Below are 20,819 nucleotides of genomic sequence, written 5' to 3' on the forward strand. Positions count from 1 at the left end.
TGCATCGCATTCTGCCTCATATACCCCTTATACCCCTTCTAGCAGAGTGGTTCCCAACCCTGGTCCTGGAGGATACCTTGACATTCATGTTTACTCTGCTCCCAACACCACACCTGATCCAGCTAATCAGATAAATAACCGGCCTAAAATTCTTCCTGGGTCCAGTACCGGCCCAGAATTCTTGTTTGCTACAACTGTTCGAACTCACGAAGCGTGGCTTTCTTTCAATGTTTTGGGAATATCAACTTAGTTCTGATTAGTTCATTAGAATCATGTCTTATTTTTCCCATTTTGCATCACTCATAGTTTCCTCTATTATTCAAATCTGTGTTAAATTAAAATTAATTAATTAATTAATTAATTTAAAAAATCACTGCTGAAAACAAAGGATGCTTAGAAAAAGGGTTTTATTGTTTTTGCCCAACTATCCAACGTCTAATACATTCTGTCAGCAGGTAAAAAGTCCAGGAATCGCTCCAGTAAGAACATAAGCACCCTTCATGGAAATCAATCATCTAAACAATCATCTAAAGACATGTAAAGTTTTGGTTTTCTGCCTTTCCGATCCTCTCTGCAGGAGAAAATCTGGTCCAGTATGAACATTCCTATCAACAGCAATACCAAGGGTGCATGTGTGTGAAGCAATGAGCTTCCAGATACTTTGAGATGAGAGCTTTACGTGCTCTTCAATGAGCAAAACAAAAGATTTGTAACCTAGGTTTGAGACCGCCTTCACCATGTGGAAAAATCCATCACCCATTCACCTCAGACTACATTCCAGAGAGCACAGAGCATCGATTTGCGTCTGTTTGAGTCTTTTGTCCCCTTTACACACCCACCAGTCCAGTTATTTAGTGTGTGTCTGCTGCACAATTGGCATCAACACAAAGGGATACTTCCGCCCAGTTTTCCCAGGTTCACAGCATTTCCAGTGTAACACTTAACTGTCTTTGTGCCCATGCGTTACCCTTTTCTCGCCCATGGCCACGCCCCCTATGATTCCCGGTACCTTCCCTCTTAGGTTCCTGAAGCTGGCAAGCTTGGAAAATGAGATTCCCACTGGGGCCTGCGCCTCATTCCGCCTCCGCGGCGAGGGGGAGTGCGTGTGTGTGTGCGTGACGCGATGAGCGGGGGAACGCGAGTGTGCGTGAGCCATGCGGTTGGTTGGCGACTGGCTGGTCCTCAGTCCTCCAGCCCTGTAGGGGGAGATGTGCCTGCGCGGGGACCGGCCGGTGCGGTTGGCGTTGGGCTGAGGGGGCCCTCTATTCAGGGAGCGTTCTGGGCCATGTAATTTGCCCTGCCAATATCGGTGACCTCCGATCACGTGGGCACTGCTTTTGGGAGGGCGATGGAAGACTCCTGGTTTGGCGATCACCACTTTAGCCCTGCTGTAGGCATCTCGAACAGGAGACCTCGACATTGGCGGATACATCTGCAACAGAGGAGGAGGCAGAAATAAGGCACAAATTTACAGCTTCAGAAAAAAGATAGACCCTTAAACAACGAGGTTCTTCAAAGGTTCTGTAGACCATGGCAAGCTGGTTAATTGGTTCTTCATATATAAAAGTAAATGCCAGTGTCTCAACCAGCACTAAAAAAAGGTTCTGCTATTGTTATCCTTGAGTAAAAGAACCTCTTTCAGTGCTGTACAGAACGTGACATCCATGTAACATTCAAAACAGAATGATGTGGCTTTCAGGTGATCGTGCAGAGGTCTCTTTCGGCCAAAAATCTGAGCCATGCTAAAGGAGCATCCATCTTCGCCAGCTACCTGAAGATGCTACCGATGATCTTCATCATCCTACCTGGCATGATCAGCAGAGTGCTCTACCCAGGTAATGCACAAACTTCCTTAATTTATCATGCACAACATTGCTGGGGATTCTCAATAGATTCTCAATTTGAAATCCTGATTTTAACAGAATATTATTAGAATCTTTTGAAATGGCCCAGAAATGTTAAAACAATGTTAAAAAGGTTGAGTTTTTTTATATAAAATGCAAAACAATCTGATTTCCTTGGAATTTCAAGAAAGTGTCTAAAAGTTTTGCAGTATTCTGTTATACTGAGGTCATTTTCTAAATCATCAATGCAAAAAAGCCGTAAACCATACACTACTACACTTTACAAACTATGCTGATGAAAGTACATGTAAAAGTTGGACACTATTTTTTTTTTTTTTACATACAATGTAGTGTACTTTTATCAAAATACTTAAATCTGTCATGAAATACGTTTTCTAAAAAATATGGAAACCTAAACAATTCCAAACTGGTACATTGGCCAATAAATAAATAAATAAGTAAGTAAATAACAAAACAAGAAAATATCACAAACAAAAATTACCAGTAATTTTCCACAATATTTAATAATATCAGTTATTATTACTTTACATTACTATATATATATATATATATAACTTCAGACTATCCTCTTTTTATTTTTACTATTGTTTCAGTCCTACTTTACAGAATTCCTAGCACAAAAAAAATGAGAAAAAAGGCTGTATTGAAATACACAACACAAATAGGGGCGTATGCAAATGTAACTATTCATCATTCCTAAAAAAACATGATTTTAACATGAAAATTCTAGTGAAACACCGAGGTAAGCGCTCTGGAATTAAAGAGTTAAACAACTCAATTGAAACCATGTCCCAAAAACCCCTTTTGAGCCCCCTCATCTACTATCAACAAGGCCAGTCTAAAAACACTGCCTGTTATTTGTGATCTACTGGATCCATACTAGCGCATAGTGCTTGGTCCCCGTTAATTGCCACCAGAAAACACTGCTCAGCTCTGTATATGATAACCCACAGAATTCAAACTCTTAAATATAAAGGTGCTACAAATGGTTCTTTGAGCGATGCCATCGAATAATTATTTTTGATTCCATAAAGAAAAACATTTAGTGTAAAATTCTGTATATACATGAGTTTCAGACAAAACATTTAATATTAGTTGGATGTCTTGCTTGCTAGGCCCACTGTTGGACAACTTAAGAAAGAAATGTGAATAAGACAAAATGAAACCAACTTCAGCGCTTATGTAACGTGGCTATCTTTCAACATTAACTGTAATGCTATCTTAGTTCCCATACAAAACAAATACTATGTCTGGGTTGGGCAAATACTGGTGTGAGCTGCTGCTGTGATGTGTTTTAGAAAGAGAGGGACTTTCCCTCAGAATGCTTTGCTATTCTTACAAATGATGTCATTTGTGAAGTGTCATGCACCTAGGGGTGGGCGATATAGTAACAATATTTTAATCACAATATATTTTTTTTATTTACGATACACGATTCGTAAAAAACGCATCAGTAGCAGCAGATCCTTAAATTACTATTCAAATACTCTCCCATACTTAATACAGTAACTTCAGTAAATTCTCTTCATCCAATTAAGGATGCAAAGAGACTTTGTCATTGAAAATCATATATGGTACATGGGGTGGAATGAAATTGAGATCTCAAGTTTGAGGTCCCAGTTACACCCAAAAAGCAATTATGAATACATAAAATAATAATAATAATAATAATAATAATAATAATACAAATCTAGAATATAAGAAGGGTATAAAAAAGTGGGAGAGCAGAGAAATTAAAAAGCTGAGGACATCCTTAATATGCTTACAAACAAAGTTTACAAACTTTATCACAATATGATCAAATTTCATCCTACTGCCCACCCTTATACGCAACCTAATATTTCATATTCCAGAGAATCTGCTACTAATCCTATGAAACCTCCGAAAATTCAAAAATACAATTTACGAAACATAAAAACGTTTTAAGCAAAGTGTGTTTCGTTATTTTCTCACTTTGTTTTATTGTATGTAATTGAAAGTAATACACAGTTACAACTCCCCACTGGCAGCGTCCCCGAAGACCTGTCAAACCTTCGCGTAACTGCTACCAGAAAGCACTTCCATAAAACAGCAATCAAATACATAGCCAAGCGCTTTCGAAACATCTGGACCAGATGCAAAAGAACATGGTGTACAAATATGCCACTCTCACACAACAGGACCCTAAAGGCAACGAGTCTCAAAATAAATAGTTACATAAGACGCCACCTCTGTGGTCACTTCAGAGCGGACGCAGAAGAAAGCGAGAGTCGGTGAAAATGTCCAAGAATATCAAGAGTCAGTATGAGCCTAACCAAACCATGAGCCCCTTCCAAAAATAGCACTGGAGCATCAGTGCCTTAAGGATACGGTTACCGTCAACGTCGTGATTCATTCATCAGGGGTTTTTTATGGAGAAATAATGGAACAGCTTCCCAAAACCTGCTCTACTATACTGTTCTAAACACTGTTCCTCCGTGGTATAACCAACACAGAGCTGAACGAGCTAATTCCAAAACCCTAAACTGTTACATCACAGTCTTGACTTATTATACTTGTATCCCCAAGTTTACATGAACCCCACCCACTAAAGGTAGCCTTTCCAGGCCGATCGCAACAGCTTTATACAGAAGCCACTGACTTTATGTTTATTTGGGTTTATTCTAATGTTATATAGAGTTAATTACAGTTAGATACTCTCACTGACCACTGACTTTACATTTATTTGAGTTTATTCTAATGTTATATAGAGTTAATTACAGTTAGACACTCTCACTGACCACTGACTTTACATTTATTTGGGTTAATTCTAATGTTATATAGAGTTAATTACAGGTAGACACTCTCACTGACCACTGACTTTATGTTTATTTGGGTTTATTCTAATGTTATATAGAGTTACTTACAGTTAGACACTCTCACTGACCACTGACTAACTGTAATTAACTCTTTATAACATGAGAATAAACTTAAATAAATGTAGACATTCTCACTGACCACTCACTTCACGTTTATTTGGGTTTATTGTAGTGTCATATAGAGTTACTTACAGGTAGACACTCTCACTGACCACTGGTTTTAAGTTTATTTGGGTTTATTCTAATATTATGTAGAGTTAATTACAGTTAGACACTCTCACTGACCACTAACTTCTTTATTTGGGTTTATTTTCAATAAGTGCTTTCTGTGGCACCTTCGCCAACTTCTACAGAATCTTTTAAATTTGAAAAACAAAAGATTCCTTTCAGTCTGAATCACTGAGATCCACAACACTTTCCACATGCTGGGAAACAGTTCAGCACGTCTCAGCATTTGTCCTAATAATTTTGAACTGTTCTGTTTTGCTTTTTCCTCTGAGGATGGCAGCAGATCAATGGCATCTTTGCGCTGTTCAGGCAGTAAAACTCTAATATCTAATATTTCATCAAGTGCAGGTTCAGTCACAAGCAGCCTATTAAGCATCTAAATCACAGACGTGATTAAAATGAATAGCTCTGCATGTAGCAACTCATAGCGGTTTACCTCAGGAGCTCAGATGAGCACATTAAAGCGTGTCTGTGAACAATAGGGCAAGTTTTAGAGAGCGGCAAATTAGGTCAAATTAACAAGCATGTTAAGCATAAGCAAGTATATAACATTAGAATAAACATAAACAATAAATAAACACAAGGTCATTGTTGTGTATGTGAGTGTGTGCACAGCCATTTCTGAAGCTAGACTTTTACAGGTAAGCCACTTACTTACCTACTTATGTTTATTGGGTTTATTCTAATGTTATATAGAGTTAATTACAGGTAGACACTCACTGACCACTGACTATGTTATACAGAATTAATTCCAGGTAGACACTCTCACTGACCACTAACTTTATGTTTATCTGGGTTTATTCTAGTGTTATATAGAGTTAATTACAGGTAGACACTCACTGGCCACTGACTTTGTTTATTTGGGTTTATTCTAGTGTTATATATAGTTAATTACAAGTAGACACTCTCACTGACCACTGACTTTGTTTATTTGGATTTATTTTAATGTTATATAGAGTTAATTACAGGTAGATACTCTCACTGACCACTGACTTTGTTTATTTGGGTTTATTCTAATGTTATATAGAGTTAATTACAGGTAGACACTCTCACTGACCACTGACTTTATGTTTATTTGGGTTTATTCTAGTGTTATATAGAGTTAATTACAGGTAGACTCTCACTGACCACTGATGTTATGTTTATTTGGGTTTATTCTAATGTTATATAGAGTTAATTACAAGTAGACACTCTCACTGACCACTGATGTTATGTTTATTTGGGTTTATTCTAGTGTTATATAGAGTTAATTACAGGTAGACTCTCACTGACCACTGACTTTATGTTTATTTGGGTTTATTCTAATGTTATATAGAGTTAATTACAAGTAGACACTCTCACTGACCACTGACTTTATGTTTATTTGGGTTTATTCTAAATCTTTCATGTTTTCTCATGAAAGTTAATTTTCAGTTTAAAATAAGGAGCTCTTCTATTGAAGAGTGCAGTGAGTCAACGCATGAATCAAGAAGCAACTGATTCAGTAAGCAGTGACTCAACAAACTTGATTCAACACATACACGAACATGGCCAAGCCACAAACCACTACTTGCCTCCCATTAAAAACTAGGTGCTTCAAATATGTGGCGACTTGCCAAAACTGCACCTAAAATAACAATAAACACGAAACGCACATTAACAGAACAAAAGTGCAGGTACGGACACACGGATTTCACCATGGAAACTCACGCTACCTTGCATCTCCAATTTGTTCGAATTTTTCACTTTTTGATTCGATGTAAATCTTTCCGTTGTTATTTACGATGCGTCCAAATGTCATGATGAGCGGACGGAAGGTTTATTACTTCCCCTGTAAAGTTGCCGTTATGGAGATGGTGGTGAAATGCTAATGGTATTCATGTTGATGTTGGAATTGTTTTTATGTATTTAGGTCAGACAGCTTGTCAGCATGTCAAGTCATTTAAATAAAATCGACTGAATTCATTGAATTAACGGCCTACTGAATAAATTTACCAGCTTCACAGCATTACAGCTCGCCTCATAGTCCTTTACAATGGGGCAAGTTCGTGCTTACTCAGCTTTAAGCTGAATTGCTCATAAACTGCAACCGCAAACGTAAAGTAATGTCCTTGGTAGCAGAGATTTGTGGGTACAATTCTTTTGTTAGTTTTTTTTTATTATTTTTAGCAAAAAACAAATGTAATGTTGAACCAAACTCCCTCTATATTATGTCTAATGGTAGTCAGTTTGTTTTGGTAGTAAAACTCCCTTATGTAACATTAGAAAAATTTTCATATTTTATATATATATATATATATATATATATATATATATATATATATACATATATACACACACACACACACACACGTATACATATATATATATATATATATATATATATATATATATATATATATAAATATAAAGGGTCAGCAAAGGCAGCAAAAGTTTGAAAGTGGCCCCTCCAGACACTGTACAGACACCTGCTTTACATGAATGAGGGACTGATTAGATAAACTAGGTGTTGGGAGGGGAACTGGGCATACTGGCCTGCCCCCAGGAGAGCGCTGGATAAGGTTAAGCTAACACGCTCAAATACACACAACTACGTCTTTGTTTATTTACCATGTTAAAAGTCTGCCCTGATGCCTAACCTTACATACCTTCTCAATAGCTTTCAGATATCCAAAAGTTCTGTGTATTGTAAAGGTGAAGCTAATAAAGCAAAGCCAACAACACCTCACAGTCCAAACGAACACTAGCCTAACCTCCTTCTGAACGGCTTAGCTAGCCAGTCACTTTAAGGTAAGGTAATGGGTTTACGCAAATGTGTTTCCATCCTTCTGGCACGTTTAGGCCTGCTGGAAGTGCTGGCAGTATTCTGGAACGCGCCGTGACACACCCTGGAAGATTTCCTAACAACATGCACACCCAGACAAGGCCCATAAACCATAAGCACACCTTTATCGCGCAGTGGATCTGGGACACTCCCTAGTTCATAAAGGCCGGCTGAAAGGATACACGTTTGTTTCATCATCCGTTGATCATCCGTTTGACCCCGATAAATACCGTCCAAGCCAGTGTTTCTAGGCTAAACCCTAAAACCCTAAACCTTAGTCTTATCTTAACCTGGTTTTGCATGTACCTTTTCATTGTACAGATTGAAACCTTTGTCAGAGTCAGGACCATTAGGTAGGTCCTCATAAAGAAGGCGACCCCTGCCCCCACCACCCACCACCCACCACCCCGATTATTTTCCTGTCCTGAAATCATACAAAAACAAACCCCCAGTCCCTTACCTTTCCTGTGTACTTGCTGTGTATGTTCAGCAGGTTCCTCTCAGCAGGGTCCGAGTCCGGCTCCGTGCTGGGTTCTGCTCTCAGGTCCAGCATGGACTGAGAAAGCCGTGCCATCATGTTCAACGAGTCGGATCCAGGGCTATGGCCCCCAATACGTCCTGAACCAGTAGTCCGCCCGTTAGTGAGCTGGTCTTGCGTGCCGGGATTTTCCGAGTCGCTGCATTCGTAGTACTCGTCCGACGCCGTGGAACTCTCATCCTTGTCCTTCAGCGAATGAGCGCACATGACCTTTGTGCTGTCCGCATCGGTGTCCCGAGGATCGTTGTCCTTGCCAGACTGGTCCATGTTCGGGACCGAAGAGGACTCCTCGGGTGCTTCTCCATACTCGTCCGAACTTGAGGTTTCTCTTGCTATGCATCGTGGAGGACTGACAGGTTCAGGTGCCATTTGAGGTTTCTGGGGCTGGTCCCGCTTGACCATGCTGACCTGGACCGCTTCAGGGCCATCGGTCGTCGCAGTCATCACCAGCTGCAAGGTACGTGGCTTGGGAACAGGTGGTCCTGGAGGTGGCTTTGGGTCACTCTCGGGCCGTGTTGGTTTGGGAGCGGAGCACTGCTGTGGAGGTGACTGAGGAGGACTTGGGTCAGCTTTGGCAGCTGGAGTCTCAGTTTGGGTGGGGGTGGGTGTCACAGCAGGCGTGGTTTCAGCTAAGGACGGAACCTCCTTTTCAGGCTGGGGCTTCGGTTGATTATCGGTATCTTTTGCGGGACTCGTTTTGGGGGAGTTCACTGCTTTCGAGCAGGGACTGGCCTTGTCTGGTAAAGGCTCCTCGGCCGGGCCAGTGAAGGGGTCTTTGAAACGAATGGCCTGTGAGGTTTCAAACAGTTGCGATCGCATCAAATGCACCTGCAGCGGCTTACTAGTGTCCCGAATATTGATGAAGCCAATTACATCGCTGGGCGGGTCAGGCTCCGGCCAGATGGGCAAGTAGGAAATAAGTTCTGCCTTTGCCAACCCCACAAGCCCTGGGTGCTTGGGCGGCTCCTCGAAAACCTCCCGATGCTTCTTGACGGGCAGGGGCAATTGGTTCTGAGAGCTACTGTTCTTGGGGCTGACTTTATCCGAAGAGGTCCGGCTTGCCGTATCCACCAAGGCATATTTGGGGTTGATCAGTTTCCTGGCAACGGCAGCCGAGGGAAGAGGGGCCGGCACAGGGACGGGCAGAGGGTCAGGGTCTGGGAGGTTCACCAGTGGGACCTTAGACAAGCTGACACCACGAGAGGTCAAGTAGAGTTCCCGGAACAGTTTGTCAAAGGTTTCCACTGCCTGCCCGGTCAAGACTGTGATGAGGTTGCGGTCCAAGCGGGAAGCTGTCCAGGTAAAACTGAAAAGCAGACATTAGCGAATATTAGCATTAATTGTGTATCGATTAGTACAGACTGAAGACTTCTGGAACTTCAGTAAAAGGAATTACAGTAAACTTGCCACTGAAGTCCTACTGAGATCCCTCAAAACAGGGAGCTGGAATCCATTGGAATTACCCAACCAATCAATCTCCTGGTACAACTAATCCAGCTTGAATAACCTCACTCTCAAAACATCTCCAAACGTACCTGCAACTCAAATAAGGGTGTGGGTATAATTGTAGTGTGGTTTTGTTGGTCCGGACCAAGCAAGAAAAGCAGGTAGAGGTCTGCATAAGGAGGGTGCATCCGTGGGTCCTGTGTGATCCAAGCAATAACCAGCGGGAAAAACCTACACATCTAACCGCTGGACCCTTAAACCGGTCTTATTAGTCAGTGCATGTCTCTGCAGCACTAGTCTGGCGAGTGAGGGCTCTTAATGCTGGTTAGCGTTGACTATCTCGCCGGTTTCCAAACGATGGTGTCGGAAACTAAAATCTAGCAATAACTAAAATTTCATTTCTGCGCTTGTCCAGCAAACTGAGAGACAGGGACAAGGACATGCAGGTAGATCTGATGATTTGGTAGAACATCTGCATCCAACTGAATTTAAACGTAGCGCTGAAGGTCGGAAATACGCCTGCATCGCCACAACACGTAGTCACGTTTGTAGGGAGCGTAGGGTACGCGGCTACGTGTAGGCTACTGCGTACAGCCAGTCAGCGCTGAAGCATAAGTTGGCCTTGAGGCTGCGTCCTAACTCACACGTCTTCACTTTACTTGGCAGCTACACTAATGAACGCAGTTCTAGTGGTGGCTAGTTGTGAAACACTGTGTGGTAGTGTGTGGTTTGGGACACAGCCCAGTTAAACTACAGCATCAGACACAGAAACGTAGGCCGGCTACAACTCTAGCTGCAAGAAGGCCTATAAATCAGCCATCTCGGGACGTCATCACGTCCTGCCGCCGCACCAGAGTTCGTTCAGGTGCTCAGGCGTTGCTTTCGGTTTGAAACCACCGGTTGGAAACCACCAACGGATCGCACCAACAGAGCGATCGCACCGAGGTTACTTTCAGTCGAACCGAAGCTGACGAGCAGAATCACAGCCGAAGTCAAGTGATGCACTAGAGCTCCAATTAGGTCAGGAGAAACAAAAGCCATTTGTTCAGTAGATGCAGCCACGCAGGCCACGGCTTACTTAAAATAACTGGAAACCACATAATACTCACGAAGGTCATACCCAGCAATTAGAGACAAAGATGGGACTCAAAGTGAAGCAACGTAAAAGACTGGACACAGATCTTTTTTGGGCGTTTGTTGGACTGTAATCCTGAATTAGATTCACCGCTGTATTCTTCTTCAGCCACATAACATAAACACACACCTGTATGATCCAGACACCGCCCGGTCTCCGTCCACAAACATGAACCTCTGATTCAGGGAACCTTGCATTTTCTTGGCTGAGCGAGTGTGAAATTCACAGCCGCTGCTGCAGCGCACCCGCAGATACTGCAAACATGCAAACACACACACAAGCATATATTCTTGCGTCAAGATAGTACAGATAAACATTCAGTGTTTTTTATTGCTTCATTTTTTTAAATCAATATGCTTATTAGTTTTGTTCATCCCATTACATCAATTGACACCCCAATAAACACTCATATACACTAGAGTAGGAGATATTAGCCCATAAACAGGCTTACTAAACAGCCCTATATCCAAGAATAGGAGATATTAGCCCACACACCCATCAATAAACACTCCAATACACTAGAATAGGATATATTAGCCCATAAACAGGCTTACTAAACACTCCTATACACTAGAATAGGAGATATTAGCCCATAACCACCACAATAAACACTCCTAAACACTAGAATAGGAGATATTAGCCCATAACCACCACAATAAACACTCCTAAACACTAGAATAGGAGATATTAGCCCATAAACAGCCTTAATAAACACTCCTATACACTAGAATAGGAGATATTAGTCCATAAACAGGCTTAATAAACACCCCTTTACACTAGAATAGGAGATATTAGCCCATAAACAGCCTTAATAAACACTCCTAAACACTAGAATATGAGATATTAGTCCTTAAACACCCTCAATAAACACTCCTATACATTAGAGTAGGATATATTAGTCCATAAACACCTCAATAAACACTCCTAAACACTAGAATAAGAGATATTAGCCCATAAACAGCCTTAATAAACACTCCTAAACACTAAAATAAGAGATATTAGCCCATAAACACCCTTAATAAACACTCCTATACACTAGAATAGGAGATTAGTCCATAAACAGGCTTAATAAACACTCCTAAACACTAGAATAGGAGATATTAGTCCATAAACAGGCTTAATAAACACTCCTAAACACTAGAATAGGAGATATTAGTCCATAAACACCCTTAATAAACACTCCTAGTCAAGTCAAGTCAAGTCAAGTCAAGTGGGTTTATTGTCATTTCAACTACATACAGAGTACACAGTGAAACGAAACAACGTTCCTCCAGGACCATGGTGCTATACACTAGAATAGGAGATTAGTCCATAAACAGCCTTAATAAACACTCCTAAACACTAGAATAGGAGATATTAGTCAATAAACAGCCTGAATAAACACTCCTATACACTAGATTAGGAGATATTAGCCCATAAACACCCTTAATAAACACTCCTATACACTAGAATAGGAGATTAGTCCATAAACAGCCTTAATAAACACTCATAAACACTAGAATATGAGATATTAGTCCTTAAACACCCTCAATAAACACTCCTATACATTAGAATAGGAGATATTAGTCCATAAACAGGCTTAATAATGAACACAGTGCTACAATCTCATGCTGCCCAGCCCTAGTGGGAAGTCTTCAAACTTGAAGCATTTATCTTTAACAATTCAGAGGCTGAATTTTTTGCTGCCGGCACGGGAACGGGTAGTATGCTTAGAATGTTGTCATTAGGAAAGAAATGAATGTGCCAACACCTAAAGCTACAATACCAGGAAAGCAGTAGGGCAGTGCACCTGCATATCGGCCAACATTCGACTACTAACGCCCCCCACTGTGAAATGTACAGTGTTAAAACATGGGACTGTTGAGGGGGGCCAGTCTACAGTAGAGCAAATTTAACAAGAACATGTGGTTATAGATAACATCACCACCCAGCCCTGACGTAGGTAGTGTCTGAACCCACCTTTAGATGTCCTCTGTGCATGCTGGCCCTCTCACACATGTTGAGGAAATGCTGAACGGATGATTGCTCTATGATGATGTACACGGCCACCTTCCTCCGAAAGCCAGCATCTAGAAGGTCCTTGAAAATGTCGACATCCGTGAAAACGTCCATCACCACCGCAATCAGCTGGCGGGCACACACACACACACACACACACGCAGAAAGACAGTCAATGCACCATCATCAACATGTTTGTAGCGCTTGTTGCTGTAGCAGACAGGAAGTACTGGTCTTGTGATGGTCAATAAATGGAAAATTATAATATATAAATAAATAAATAAATAAATAAATAAATAAGAGCTTGTTTAGTCAAAGGCATTCATTCCAAGCCTCACCGTCACCTCGCCCATGGCCTCAGACCACAACAAACTGCACCACCCTTCCCGTGGCCATCAAAGCTAAAGGAAACCGCCAGGGTCGGACCACTGAAGGAGCATGATAAGCCACGGCAAGGCAGGACAAGTTCGATGAATCGTCCCAGATCAGCGTTATTTCCCATTTAACCTCTTAAACCCTCGACATTCTGTACCTAAGCCAGCGCTTCAACACCATCACAATTTTTACACCCGTTTCATTGGCCCTAAAATAGAACCCTGTGGGACGGTCCTTAAAATGGGTTAATATGTTCGCAGCTGATTTCGGTTCATTCGCGCCATCGCCAGCACTATTAGATATACACTATATGGACAAAAGCATTGGGAGAGCTGCGAGGGTATTAAAAAAAAGGTTTGGCTGGAGTCTAGGCTTTTGACTAGACTCTGGAGGAGCATCGAACGTGGGCCAGAACTAGGCCTGCTATAGCCTCTTTTCCACTGCAGGGCCAAGTGGCTACTAAGGTCGCGCGATACAGTTTCACGCCAGTGCCGACCCGTTAGTTACGGATTCTTTTTCCATTTGCGCTGGTCACTAATGTCTTGCACTGTAACTATAAGGCTAATGTAGCTAGCTAACGCTACATGCTGAAAAGTGTCCATGGGGGGGGGGGCCCATCAGAATGGTTAGCCTTCTGCTATCTGGGTTATGTGCAGTACGCTAACGTGGCAAGATCTTGAGTGCATGAGATCATATGAATACTGAACACTGGCGATGGCGCGAATGAACTGAAATCAGCTGTTATCATGCGAAGTGCTAATAGGCTGAGCATATATATATATATATATATGGCATGTAGCATACCTGTAGCGGTACTCAGATAAAGATCAACAAGGCCTCGCCATAAATGACCTGCCATGACCTGTCCTGACCTGTATATGTGCAGTCCTTAATGGCCAGCCATATTTGACCCAAAACCTTTTCAGGTACTCTCCCTGTCCCTGAGACACCGTCTTCCCACCCTAATCCCGTCCCAAGCTTCAGAGGTGTGAGGCTCTAATTTGTCTCTCATTACTCACATACTTGTTCTACTTCGTGTATTAAGTGCCTGTAATGCGATAATGCAGACAGAGATAATCCAAGCACTCTGAAAAACACACACACACACACACACACATACACACCTACTTTCACCCACCCACACTTAAGACACAGATACACACACACACACACACACACACACTCACGTCCAGCCAGTTTTAATCAAAGAGGCCCCTGTGCGGAAAGGCAGCTCTCACAATGAGAGCTCTGGGTACTAAATGACTACAGCTTTTATGAAGCAGTGAAAGAGGCTCTGTGAGACTGTCTGTCTGTGTGTGTGTGTGTGCGTGTGTGTGTGTGTGTGTGTTGATGGCAGAAGCACAGAGTGCATGTTTTAGCATGCTGTGCTCTGTGAGTCAAGCGGTCTGCACCTTTGTACCATGTGAGTACCAGGAATGATGATGATGGTATAATTGGAGTGGTCCAATGGGAATCCTGCTTGAGGAACTCGCAACCATAATAGGCGTTTTGGTCAGCAGTCTGAGATCAAAGGGGCAAATCTCACCATTAGTGACCACAAAGCCTTTCCTTCTGCCAGTTCACTCAGTCAACAGAATCCACTTAGAAGCCTCGCTGTAGTGTGTGTGTATTCGGTGTGTGTGTATGTGTGTGTGTGTCTTCTGTGTGTGTGTGTGTGTGTGTATGTATTCGGTGTGTGTGTGTGTGTATTTGGTGTGTGTGTGTGTGTGTGTGTGTGTGTGTGTGTGTGTGTGTGTGTGTGTGAGCGCACTAGGCTGCTGTTTGCTCTAGTATCACGAGTCGATGCTAAGTTGTTACCAAGTGGTTGCTATTGTATCTTGAGTGGTTGCTGTGGTCCTAAAGGCAGTTGCTACGTTCTGGCAATGTGGTTGTGGAGGTATTTAAGGTGGTTGCTATGGCCTTGCTGTAGTATTCCACGTGGTTGCTAAGGTTTGGCTAGGTGCTTGTCATGGAGCCGTTTAGTGCTAGCTGTGGTGTTGCAATATGACTTGTTATAGTATCCCTGATGGTTGCTAGTGTGTTGCTAAGTGGTTGCTAAGGTGTTGGAAAGTGGTTGCTATCATATGCCAAGTGGTTGCTATGATATTCCAGGTGGTTGCTAAGGTTCTGCTAAGTTCTCGTCATAGAGCAGTTTAGTGCTTGCTATGGTGTTGCAAGATGACTTGTTATAGTATCCCTGATGGTTGCTAGTGTGTTGCTAAGTGGTTGCTAAGGTGCTGGAAAGTGGTTGCTATCATATGCCAAGTGGTTGCTATGATATTCCAGGTGGTTGCTAAGTTCTCGTCATAGAGCAGTTTAGTGCTTGCTATGGTGTTGCAAGATGACTTGTTATAGTATCCCTGATGGTTGCTACTGTGTTGCTAAGTGGTTGCTAAGGTACTAGTAAGTGGTTGCTATGGTATATCAGGTGGTGTATCAGTTGTTTAGCTAGATGGCTTGTTATGGTATCCCAGATGACTGCTATGGTGTTAAGGGGTTGATAAGTGGTCGCTATTGTGTTGCTAAGATGCTGGTAAGTGGTTGCTATCGTACCCGAGACCCCACAGCAGTCACCCGAAGTACCACAGCAGCCGCCATTGCAACCACCTGGAACACCAGAGCAGCCACCAGGAAACTCCATAGCACCCCCTCAGCTGTAATCCTGTAGCAACCACCTGAAATACCTTAGCAACGCTGAAGCAGACACTTTGCAACACCCCAACAACCACTTGGGACACCTTAGAGACCACAACTGAATAACAACGACTAAGAAGAAGCAGAAACTTAGAAACTGCATAGCAACAACCTAGCAACAAGCCAGGACCCCTCAGTGCAGAGGGTCCCGCGCTCCCCGCAGGCCCACAAGGCTCTCCTACCTTCTGCGCCTGCGCGATGGTCTTCCTCACCACCTCCTTGATGTGCGTATGGCCGTCCATGGGCGGCTGCGTGTACACGTTGACCCGCGTGACGCCGCGGTACGCGTTGCAGTCCGGCCAGCCGAGGTCCAGGTCCGGGATGGACGCGTCCGAGCGGTCGGGCCAGTACTGCAGCGACACGGCGCCCTCCTCGGGCTCGCCCGCGCCCCCGTCCGCCCTGACGTGCTCGGACCCCGGCCGGTAGTCCTCCACGGAACCGCACAGGCGCTCGAGCTCCGGCTCGGACAGGAAGGGCCTCAGCTCGCGCTCGCTGACGTACGCGTGGAAGGCGTCCCGGCCGCGCGCGACCAGCGCCTCGAGCGCGAGCCGCTGCTCCTCGCTGTAGAAGAACTCGGGCTTGGACTCGTTCAGGCGCCAGTTCACGTGGTTGTCGTCCAGACACTGGATCTGAGACAGAGCCATGCTCACGAGCCGAGATCAATCAAATCAATCAACCAATAAATCAATAAATAAATCAATAAGTTAAAAGAAAAAGTACAGAGGAGCTCAAACTGGCGGCGGAGTGTCTCGTGAAGGTTCCGGTCAACGTGGCTCCTCACGTCCTGGGGTGGTGTGGTGGTCGTTGGTGGTGGTGGTCGTCGTCGTGGAGCTGAGATCAAGCCATACCTTCATTAAAAAAGCGCCCCCCAAAAACATCCCAACTTTACGCACGGGCTGAGCTCCTCACTCCCCCCATGTTTGACCCCCCAACTGGTCAGCAAAGTTGCTCCGGGACCCCCTGTGGAGGCTGTGGGGTCTAGCTGGTGGTTTGGGGCATGGCTCCTGGATCTGCTGTGGCGGAGAGCATTGCGCTCTGAGGAGAACCGAGGAGGCGATCAACTTTCACTCACCCAGCAGGTAAAGGAGGACAAAAGCGCGTGAGCCGTGCCGGTCTGGCACGCCTCGGTCACGTGACGACGACGAGGAATGAACACACACACTCACACACACACTCACACACACACTCATAAAGAGCCAACTCATCCAGTCCAGTCGCTCCACCTCGTTATGTCCATGTAAACGCGCCCACTCCCAGTAGCTGCGAACCAGTCCAGCCTGGACAGTGGAGGTGGAGGTGGTGGAGGTGGTGGTGCTGCTGCTGGTGATTCTTCAGGAAACTTTTTTTAAGCTTGGGAGGAAGTGGTGGACGAGACACCAGAGGGGCTCTCTTTTTTTTTTCCCCACCCGTATTGCGTCAAGCCCTGCCCTCCCCCTGCTTTCCCACTGCCCTCCCCCTGCCCGCCCACTGCCCTGCTCTGCTCTGTGATTGGCTCAACAGTCCAAGCGTAGGATTTCCAGCAGATGTCTGAGCAGATGTCTGAACTATGTCCCACACAGTGCAGAACCATGACCGGTGGAGGGGGAACCGTCAGTCTGGTCCATGCACGCTATGCTACGGGCCTGCTAGCCCCCACACCCACCACTCTATATACAGTATAACTGACCATAACTTGGACTCGGCCTCCATGTGTGTCCAAGGCTGTGTCTCAGACGGGATTAGAAAAACCCAGAGTAGCTTCAAAGTGGGTAAAAAAAAAAATGAGGTCCCCGATGACGCGGCACGTCTGAGGCTGGGCGGAGTTTCCGGTTATTGGTCAGGAAAAAAGGAAACTGGGGCAACTTCCACTTCTCCTTCTCTCTCATCATGTGGCAAGCGTCTGCCTCAGCCTCAGCCTCAGCCAGCCCAGTCTGTTGCCTTCTGAAGAGTGCTGGGAAAGGGCCTTGAGGCATTTTTGGCCATTGCGCTGGAGAAATTCGCCCAACCCCCAGCTGCACCAACACTCAGCCCACACCAAATCCTCCTCTGAGGAGCGTGCTCGAACAGGACCCGGATACGCTGGACGAGCTGGAACTTTCTCAGGCCTCACCCTGCGGCCTTGCCGGGACTTACCCTGCGGCCTTGCCGGGACTTACCCTGCGGCCTTGCCGGGACTTACCCTGCGGCCTTGCCGGGACTCTTGCCTATCCCTTCTCCCTTTTGCCCCCCAAAACCGGAGTGCTCCATTAAACACAGCGCTGTTAGGCTCATACGCCAGATCAGCAGAACCAAAACAGAGCTGTAGAACGGGTCAATTCCAAAACCCCCAAACTGTTACATCACAGTCTTGACTCGTCATTTTCACGTAGCCCCAGCCCGCCAGCAAATGCCTGTTTTAAGCTATTAGCAACAGCTACGTCTAGAGAACATGGAAGCTAGGCTAAAGAGGCCGATCAGCTCCAAACGATTGGCTGGTCGGAGAAGGGATGATTAGGTTTAGTGGGCTAGTCAGCTAGCCATGTAAACTTTGCACTGCACAATGTTGCTAAGACGTTTATCTAGTGGATAAATTGGCTCATCTGGCTCTGAGTTCTGGCTTAAAGCCGGGATGGAGCATTTTGAAAGCCGTTTTGTTGTTGTTAGCGGTTGTAGTCATGCTATTAGCCCTTATTAGCTTGCTAGCTAGCAAGCTGCCAGAGTAAAGTTGATGTAGATTACAAATGTACTGATGCAGCCTATAGCCAAGCAAACCAAAGGTCATGGTTTTAAAATATGAAGCTTTATTAGCTAATCGTTTGCATTATTAGCTTAACGTTTGCTAATATGGCTTCTAAGCAGCTTTGTGCTGGGTTCGAAAAATAAATATGCGCCATCGTAATTATTTTTGTGCGTGTTTTTTGACGATAAAGGTGACAAGTATGTTCACTTGATCTCTCAACCCTCCGAAAGCTCATGTTATTAGCTTGCTTTTTTTTAGCTTCTGAAGTAACGGAATGGCTCTTAGGATGACCCTGGGGAGTCCCCTGAGCGGAAATGGCGTAGTCCCAGGCCTATGTTTGTTACCAACAGGGCGAAATTATAATTAATGTCACCTGATATTAGTACACTTTCAAAAAGTGTATCATTCCTGCCATATTCAACAAACAGTAGGGGCCCTAAAATTGAACCTTGAGGAACACCACTTAGTATATCGTTATTATAAAGAACTGCTCTTTATCGGACCCCAATTTTTTTGGCGTTAAATTTGAAAAGGTCGTATGATCGAGAGGTTAAGATATCAGCAAGTTAGACAAAGCAACATAACTCTGCATTTGTGTGTCTGTACATTTTCAGACTCGGTGGGCTGCGTGGACCCTGAGGAGTGTATGAAGGTGTGTGGAGCGGAGGTCGGCTGTTCCAACATTGCATTTCCCAAACTGGTCATCGAGCTTATGCCTAGTGGTAATGAGGATCTCTTAATGTCTGCATATGTGTTCTTGTGTGACTGCTCGTCCAGCGATACCAGCTAATACTGGTACACACTGTGTTCACTGTGTGTTTTTAAGACCAGTGCTTCTCGATCCAGGTCCAGTTTTCGTTTTCAGACTTTCCCCTGCTTACACTTGTTCTTCAAGGGTTCTTCATAAGCGTGTCAGGGCAGGCCCTCGGGTTTGAGGAACTTGGCTTTAGGGTGAGCGCTAAAAACCATTTACGGCTTTGAGGTGACTGCGCCTATTCGTGTGTTTCAGGCCTGCGAGGCTTGATGATTGCAGTGATGATGGCTGCTCTGATGTCATCGCTGACTTCCATCTTCAACAGCAGTAGCACGCTGTTCACCATGGACATCTGGAAGAAATATCGGAGGGGTGCCAGCGAGAAGGAGCTGCTATTAGTTGGCAGGTTTGTGTGTGTGTGTGTGTGAGTGTGTGTGAGTAAATATGTCAGAAATAATGAAATTAATGAAAACCTTTTTAGGTTACTTTCATGTACTGTAATATTACTACACTCATTCCACAACGTTTATTCAACACTGTGATCAGTTCCTCTATTATTAAAAAAAACAGGTAAGAGTCCTAGAATAGAGCCCTGTGGAATACCACTTACATTTAAACATGTCCCACACTTTCCTAACACTTCACAGATGTTCCTAAACACACATAAGACATCTAATGGACAAACATATTATAGTTATTTATAGTAATAGATAGATAGATAATTATAGTTATTGTGGAAAATAAAGAAAATAAGTAAAAATTAAATAAACATAATAAACAATTGTAGAAGATAATGGTTAAACATACTGTGCAAAAAAGAAACATAAGAAAAAAAGAAAATAAACACAAATAATAGTAATAATAATAATAATAATATTAATAATAATAATTCAGCTAAAGATCTGAAACTACAATCTTGAAAAAAAGAAAATAAATATGAATAACAATAATAATAATAATAATAATTCAGCTAAAGATCTGAAACTATAACCTTGAAAAAATAAAATAAACACGAATAATAATAATAATAATAATAATAATAATAATAATAATAATAATTCAGACAAAGATCTGAAACTACAATCTTGAAAAAAAGAAAATAAACACGAATAACAATAATAATAATAATAATAATAATAATAATAATTCAGCCAAAGATCTGGAACTACAACCTTGAAAATAAAGAAAATAAGATAATAATATGTAACATTAATAGCTCAATAATATTAGATCAGAAACAGCTGAAGGCCCAAAAGTAGAACCTTGCAGAACAGTAGTAGTATACAGTTACTGTCCAGCACTTGATGGTTAAACATAGACAACTCAGAGAATGGTTAAATGTACTGTGCAAAATAAGAAACATAAGACAATACACTTTAATAATAGATCATAATAGATTATAATAATAATAATTATAATGATTATAATGATTTAATGGACAAATGTAA

General features: G+C 43.2%; 2 protein-coding genes across 2 annotated transcripts in view; one reads left to right on the plus strand and one right to left on the minus strand.

The window, feature by feature from the left end:
- slc5a10 (solute carrier family 5 member 10) overlaps positions 1–20,819 on the plus strand; it is a 46,636-nt gene that overhangs the window by 12,457 nt on the left and 13,360 nt on the right. Inside the window, exons 9-11 of the mRNA XM_072657396.1 lie at positions 1,700–1,835; positions 19,232–19,339; positions 19,627–19,777. Of these exons, the coding sequence (XP_072513497.1) occupies positions 1,700–1,835; positions 19,232–19,339; positions 19,627–19,777 (395 nt within the window). The remainder of the gene's footprint in view (positions 1–1,699; positions 1,836–19,231; positions 19,340–19,626; positions 19,778–20,819) is intronic.
- Positions 391–17,315, minus strand: fam83gb (family with sequence similarity 83 member Gb). The gene is made up of 5 exons (XM_072657393.1): positions 16,102–17,315; positions 12,812–12,979; positions 10,982–11,106; positions 8,194–9,577; positions 391–1,432 (listed from the first exon to the last, which is right to left on the minus strand). Exons 1-5 carry the CDS (start codon positions 16,561–16,563, stop codon positions 941–943), a joined length of 2,631 nt encoding a protein of 876 aa, XP_072513494.1. The 5' UTR covers positions 16,564–17,315; the 3' UTR covers positions 391–940.

This window comes from Salminus brasiliensis, chromosome 15 (genome assembly GCF_030463535.1).
Source record: "Salminus brasiliensis chromosome 15, fSalBra1.hap2, whole genome shotgun sequence".
Taxonomy (NCBI): domain Eukaryota; kingdom Metazoa; phylum Chordata; class Actinopteri; order Characiformes; family Bryconidae; genus Salminus; species Salminus brasiliensis.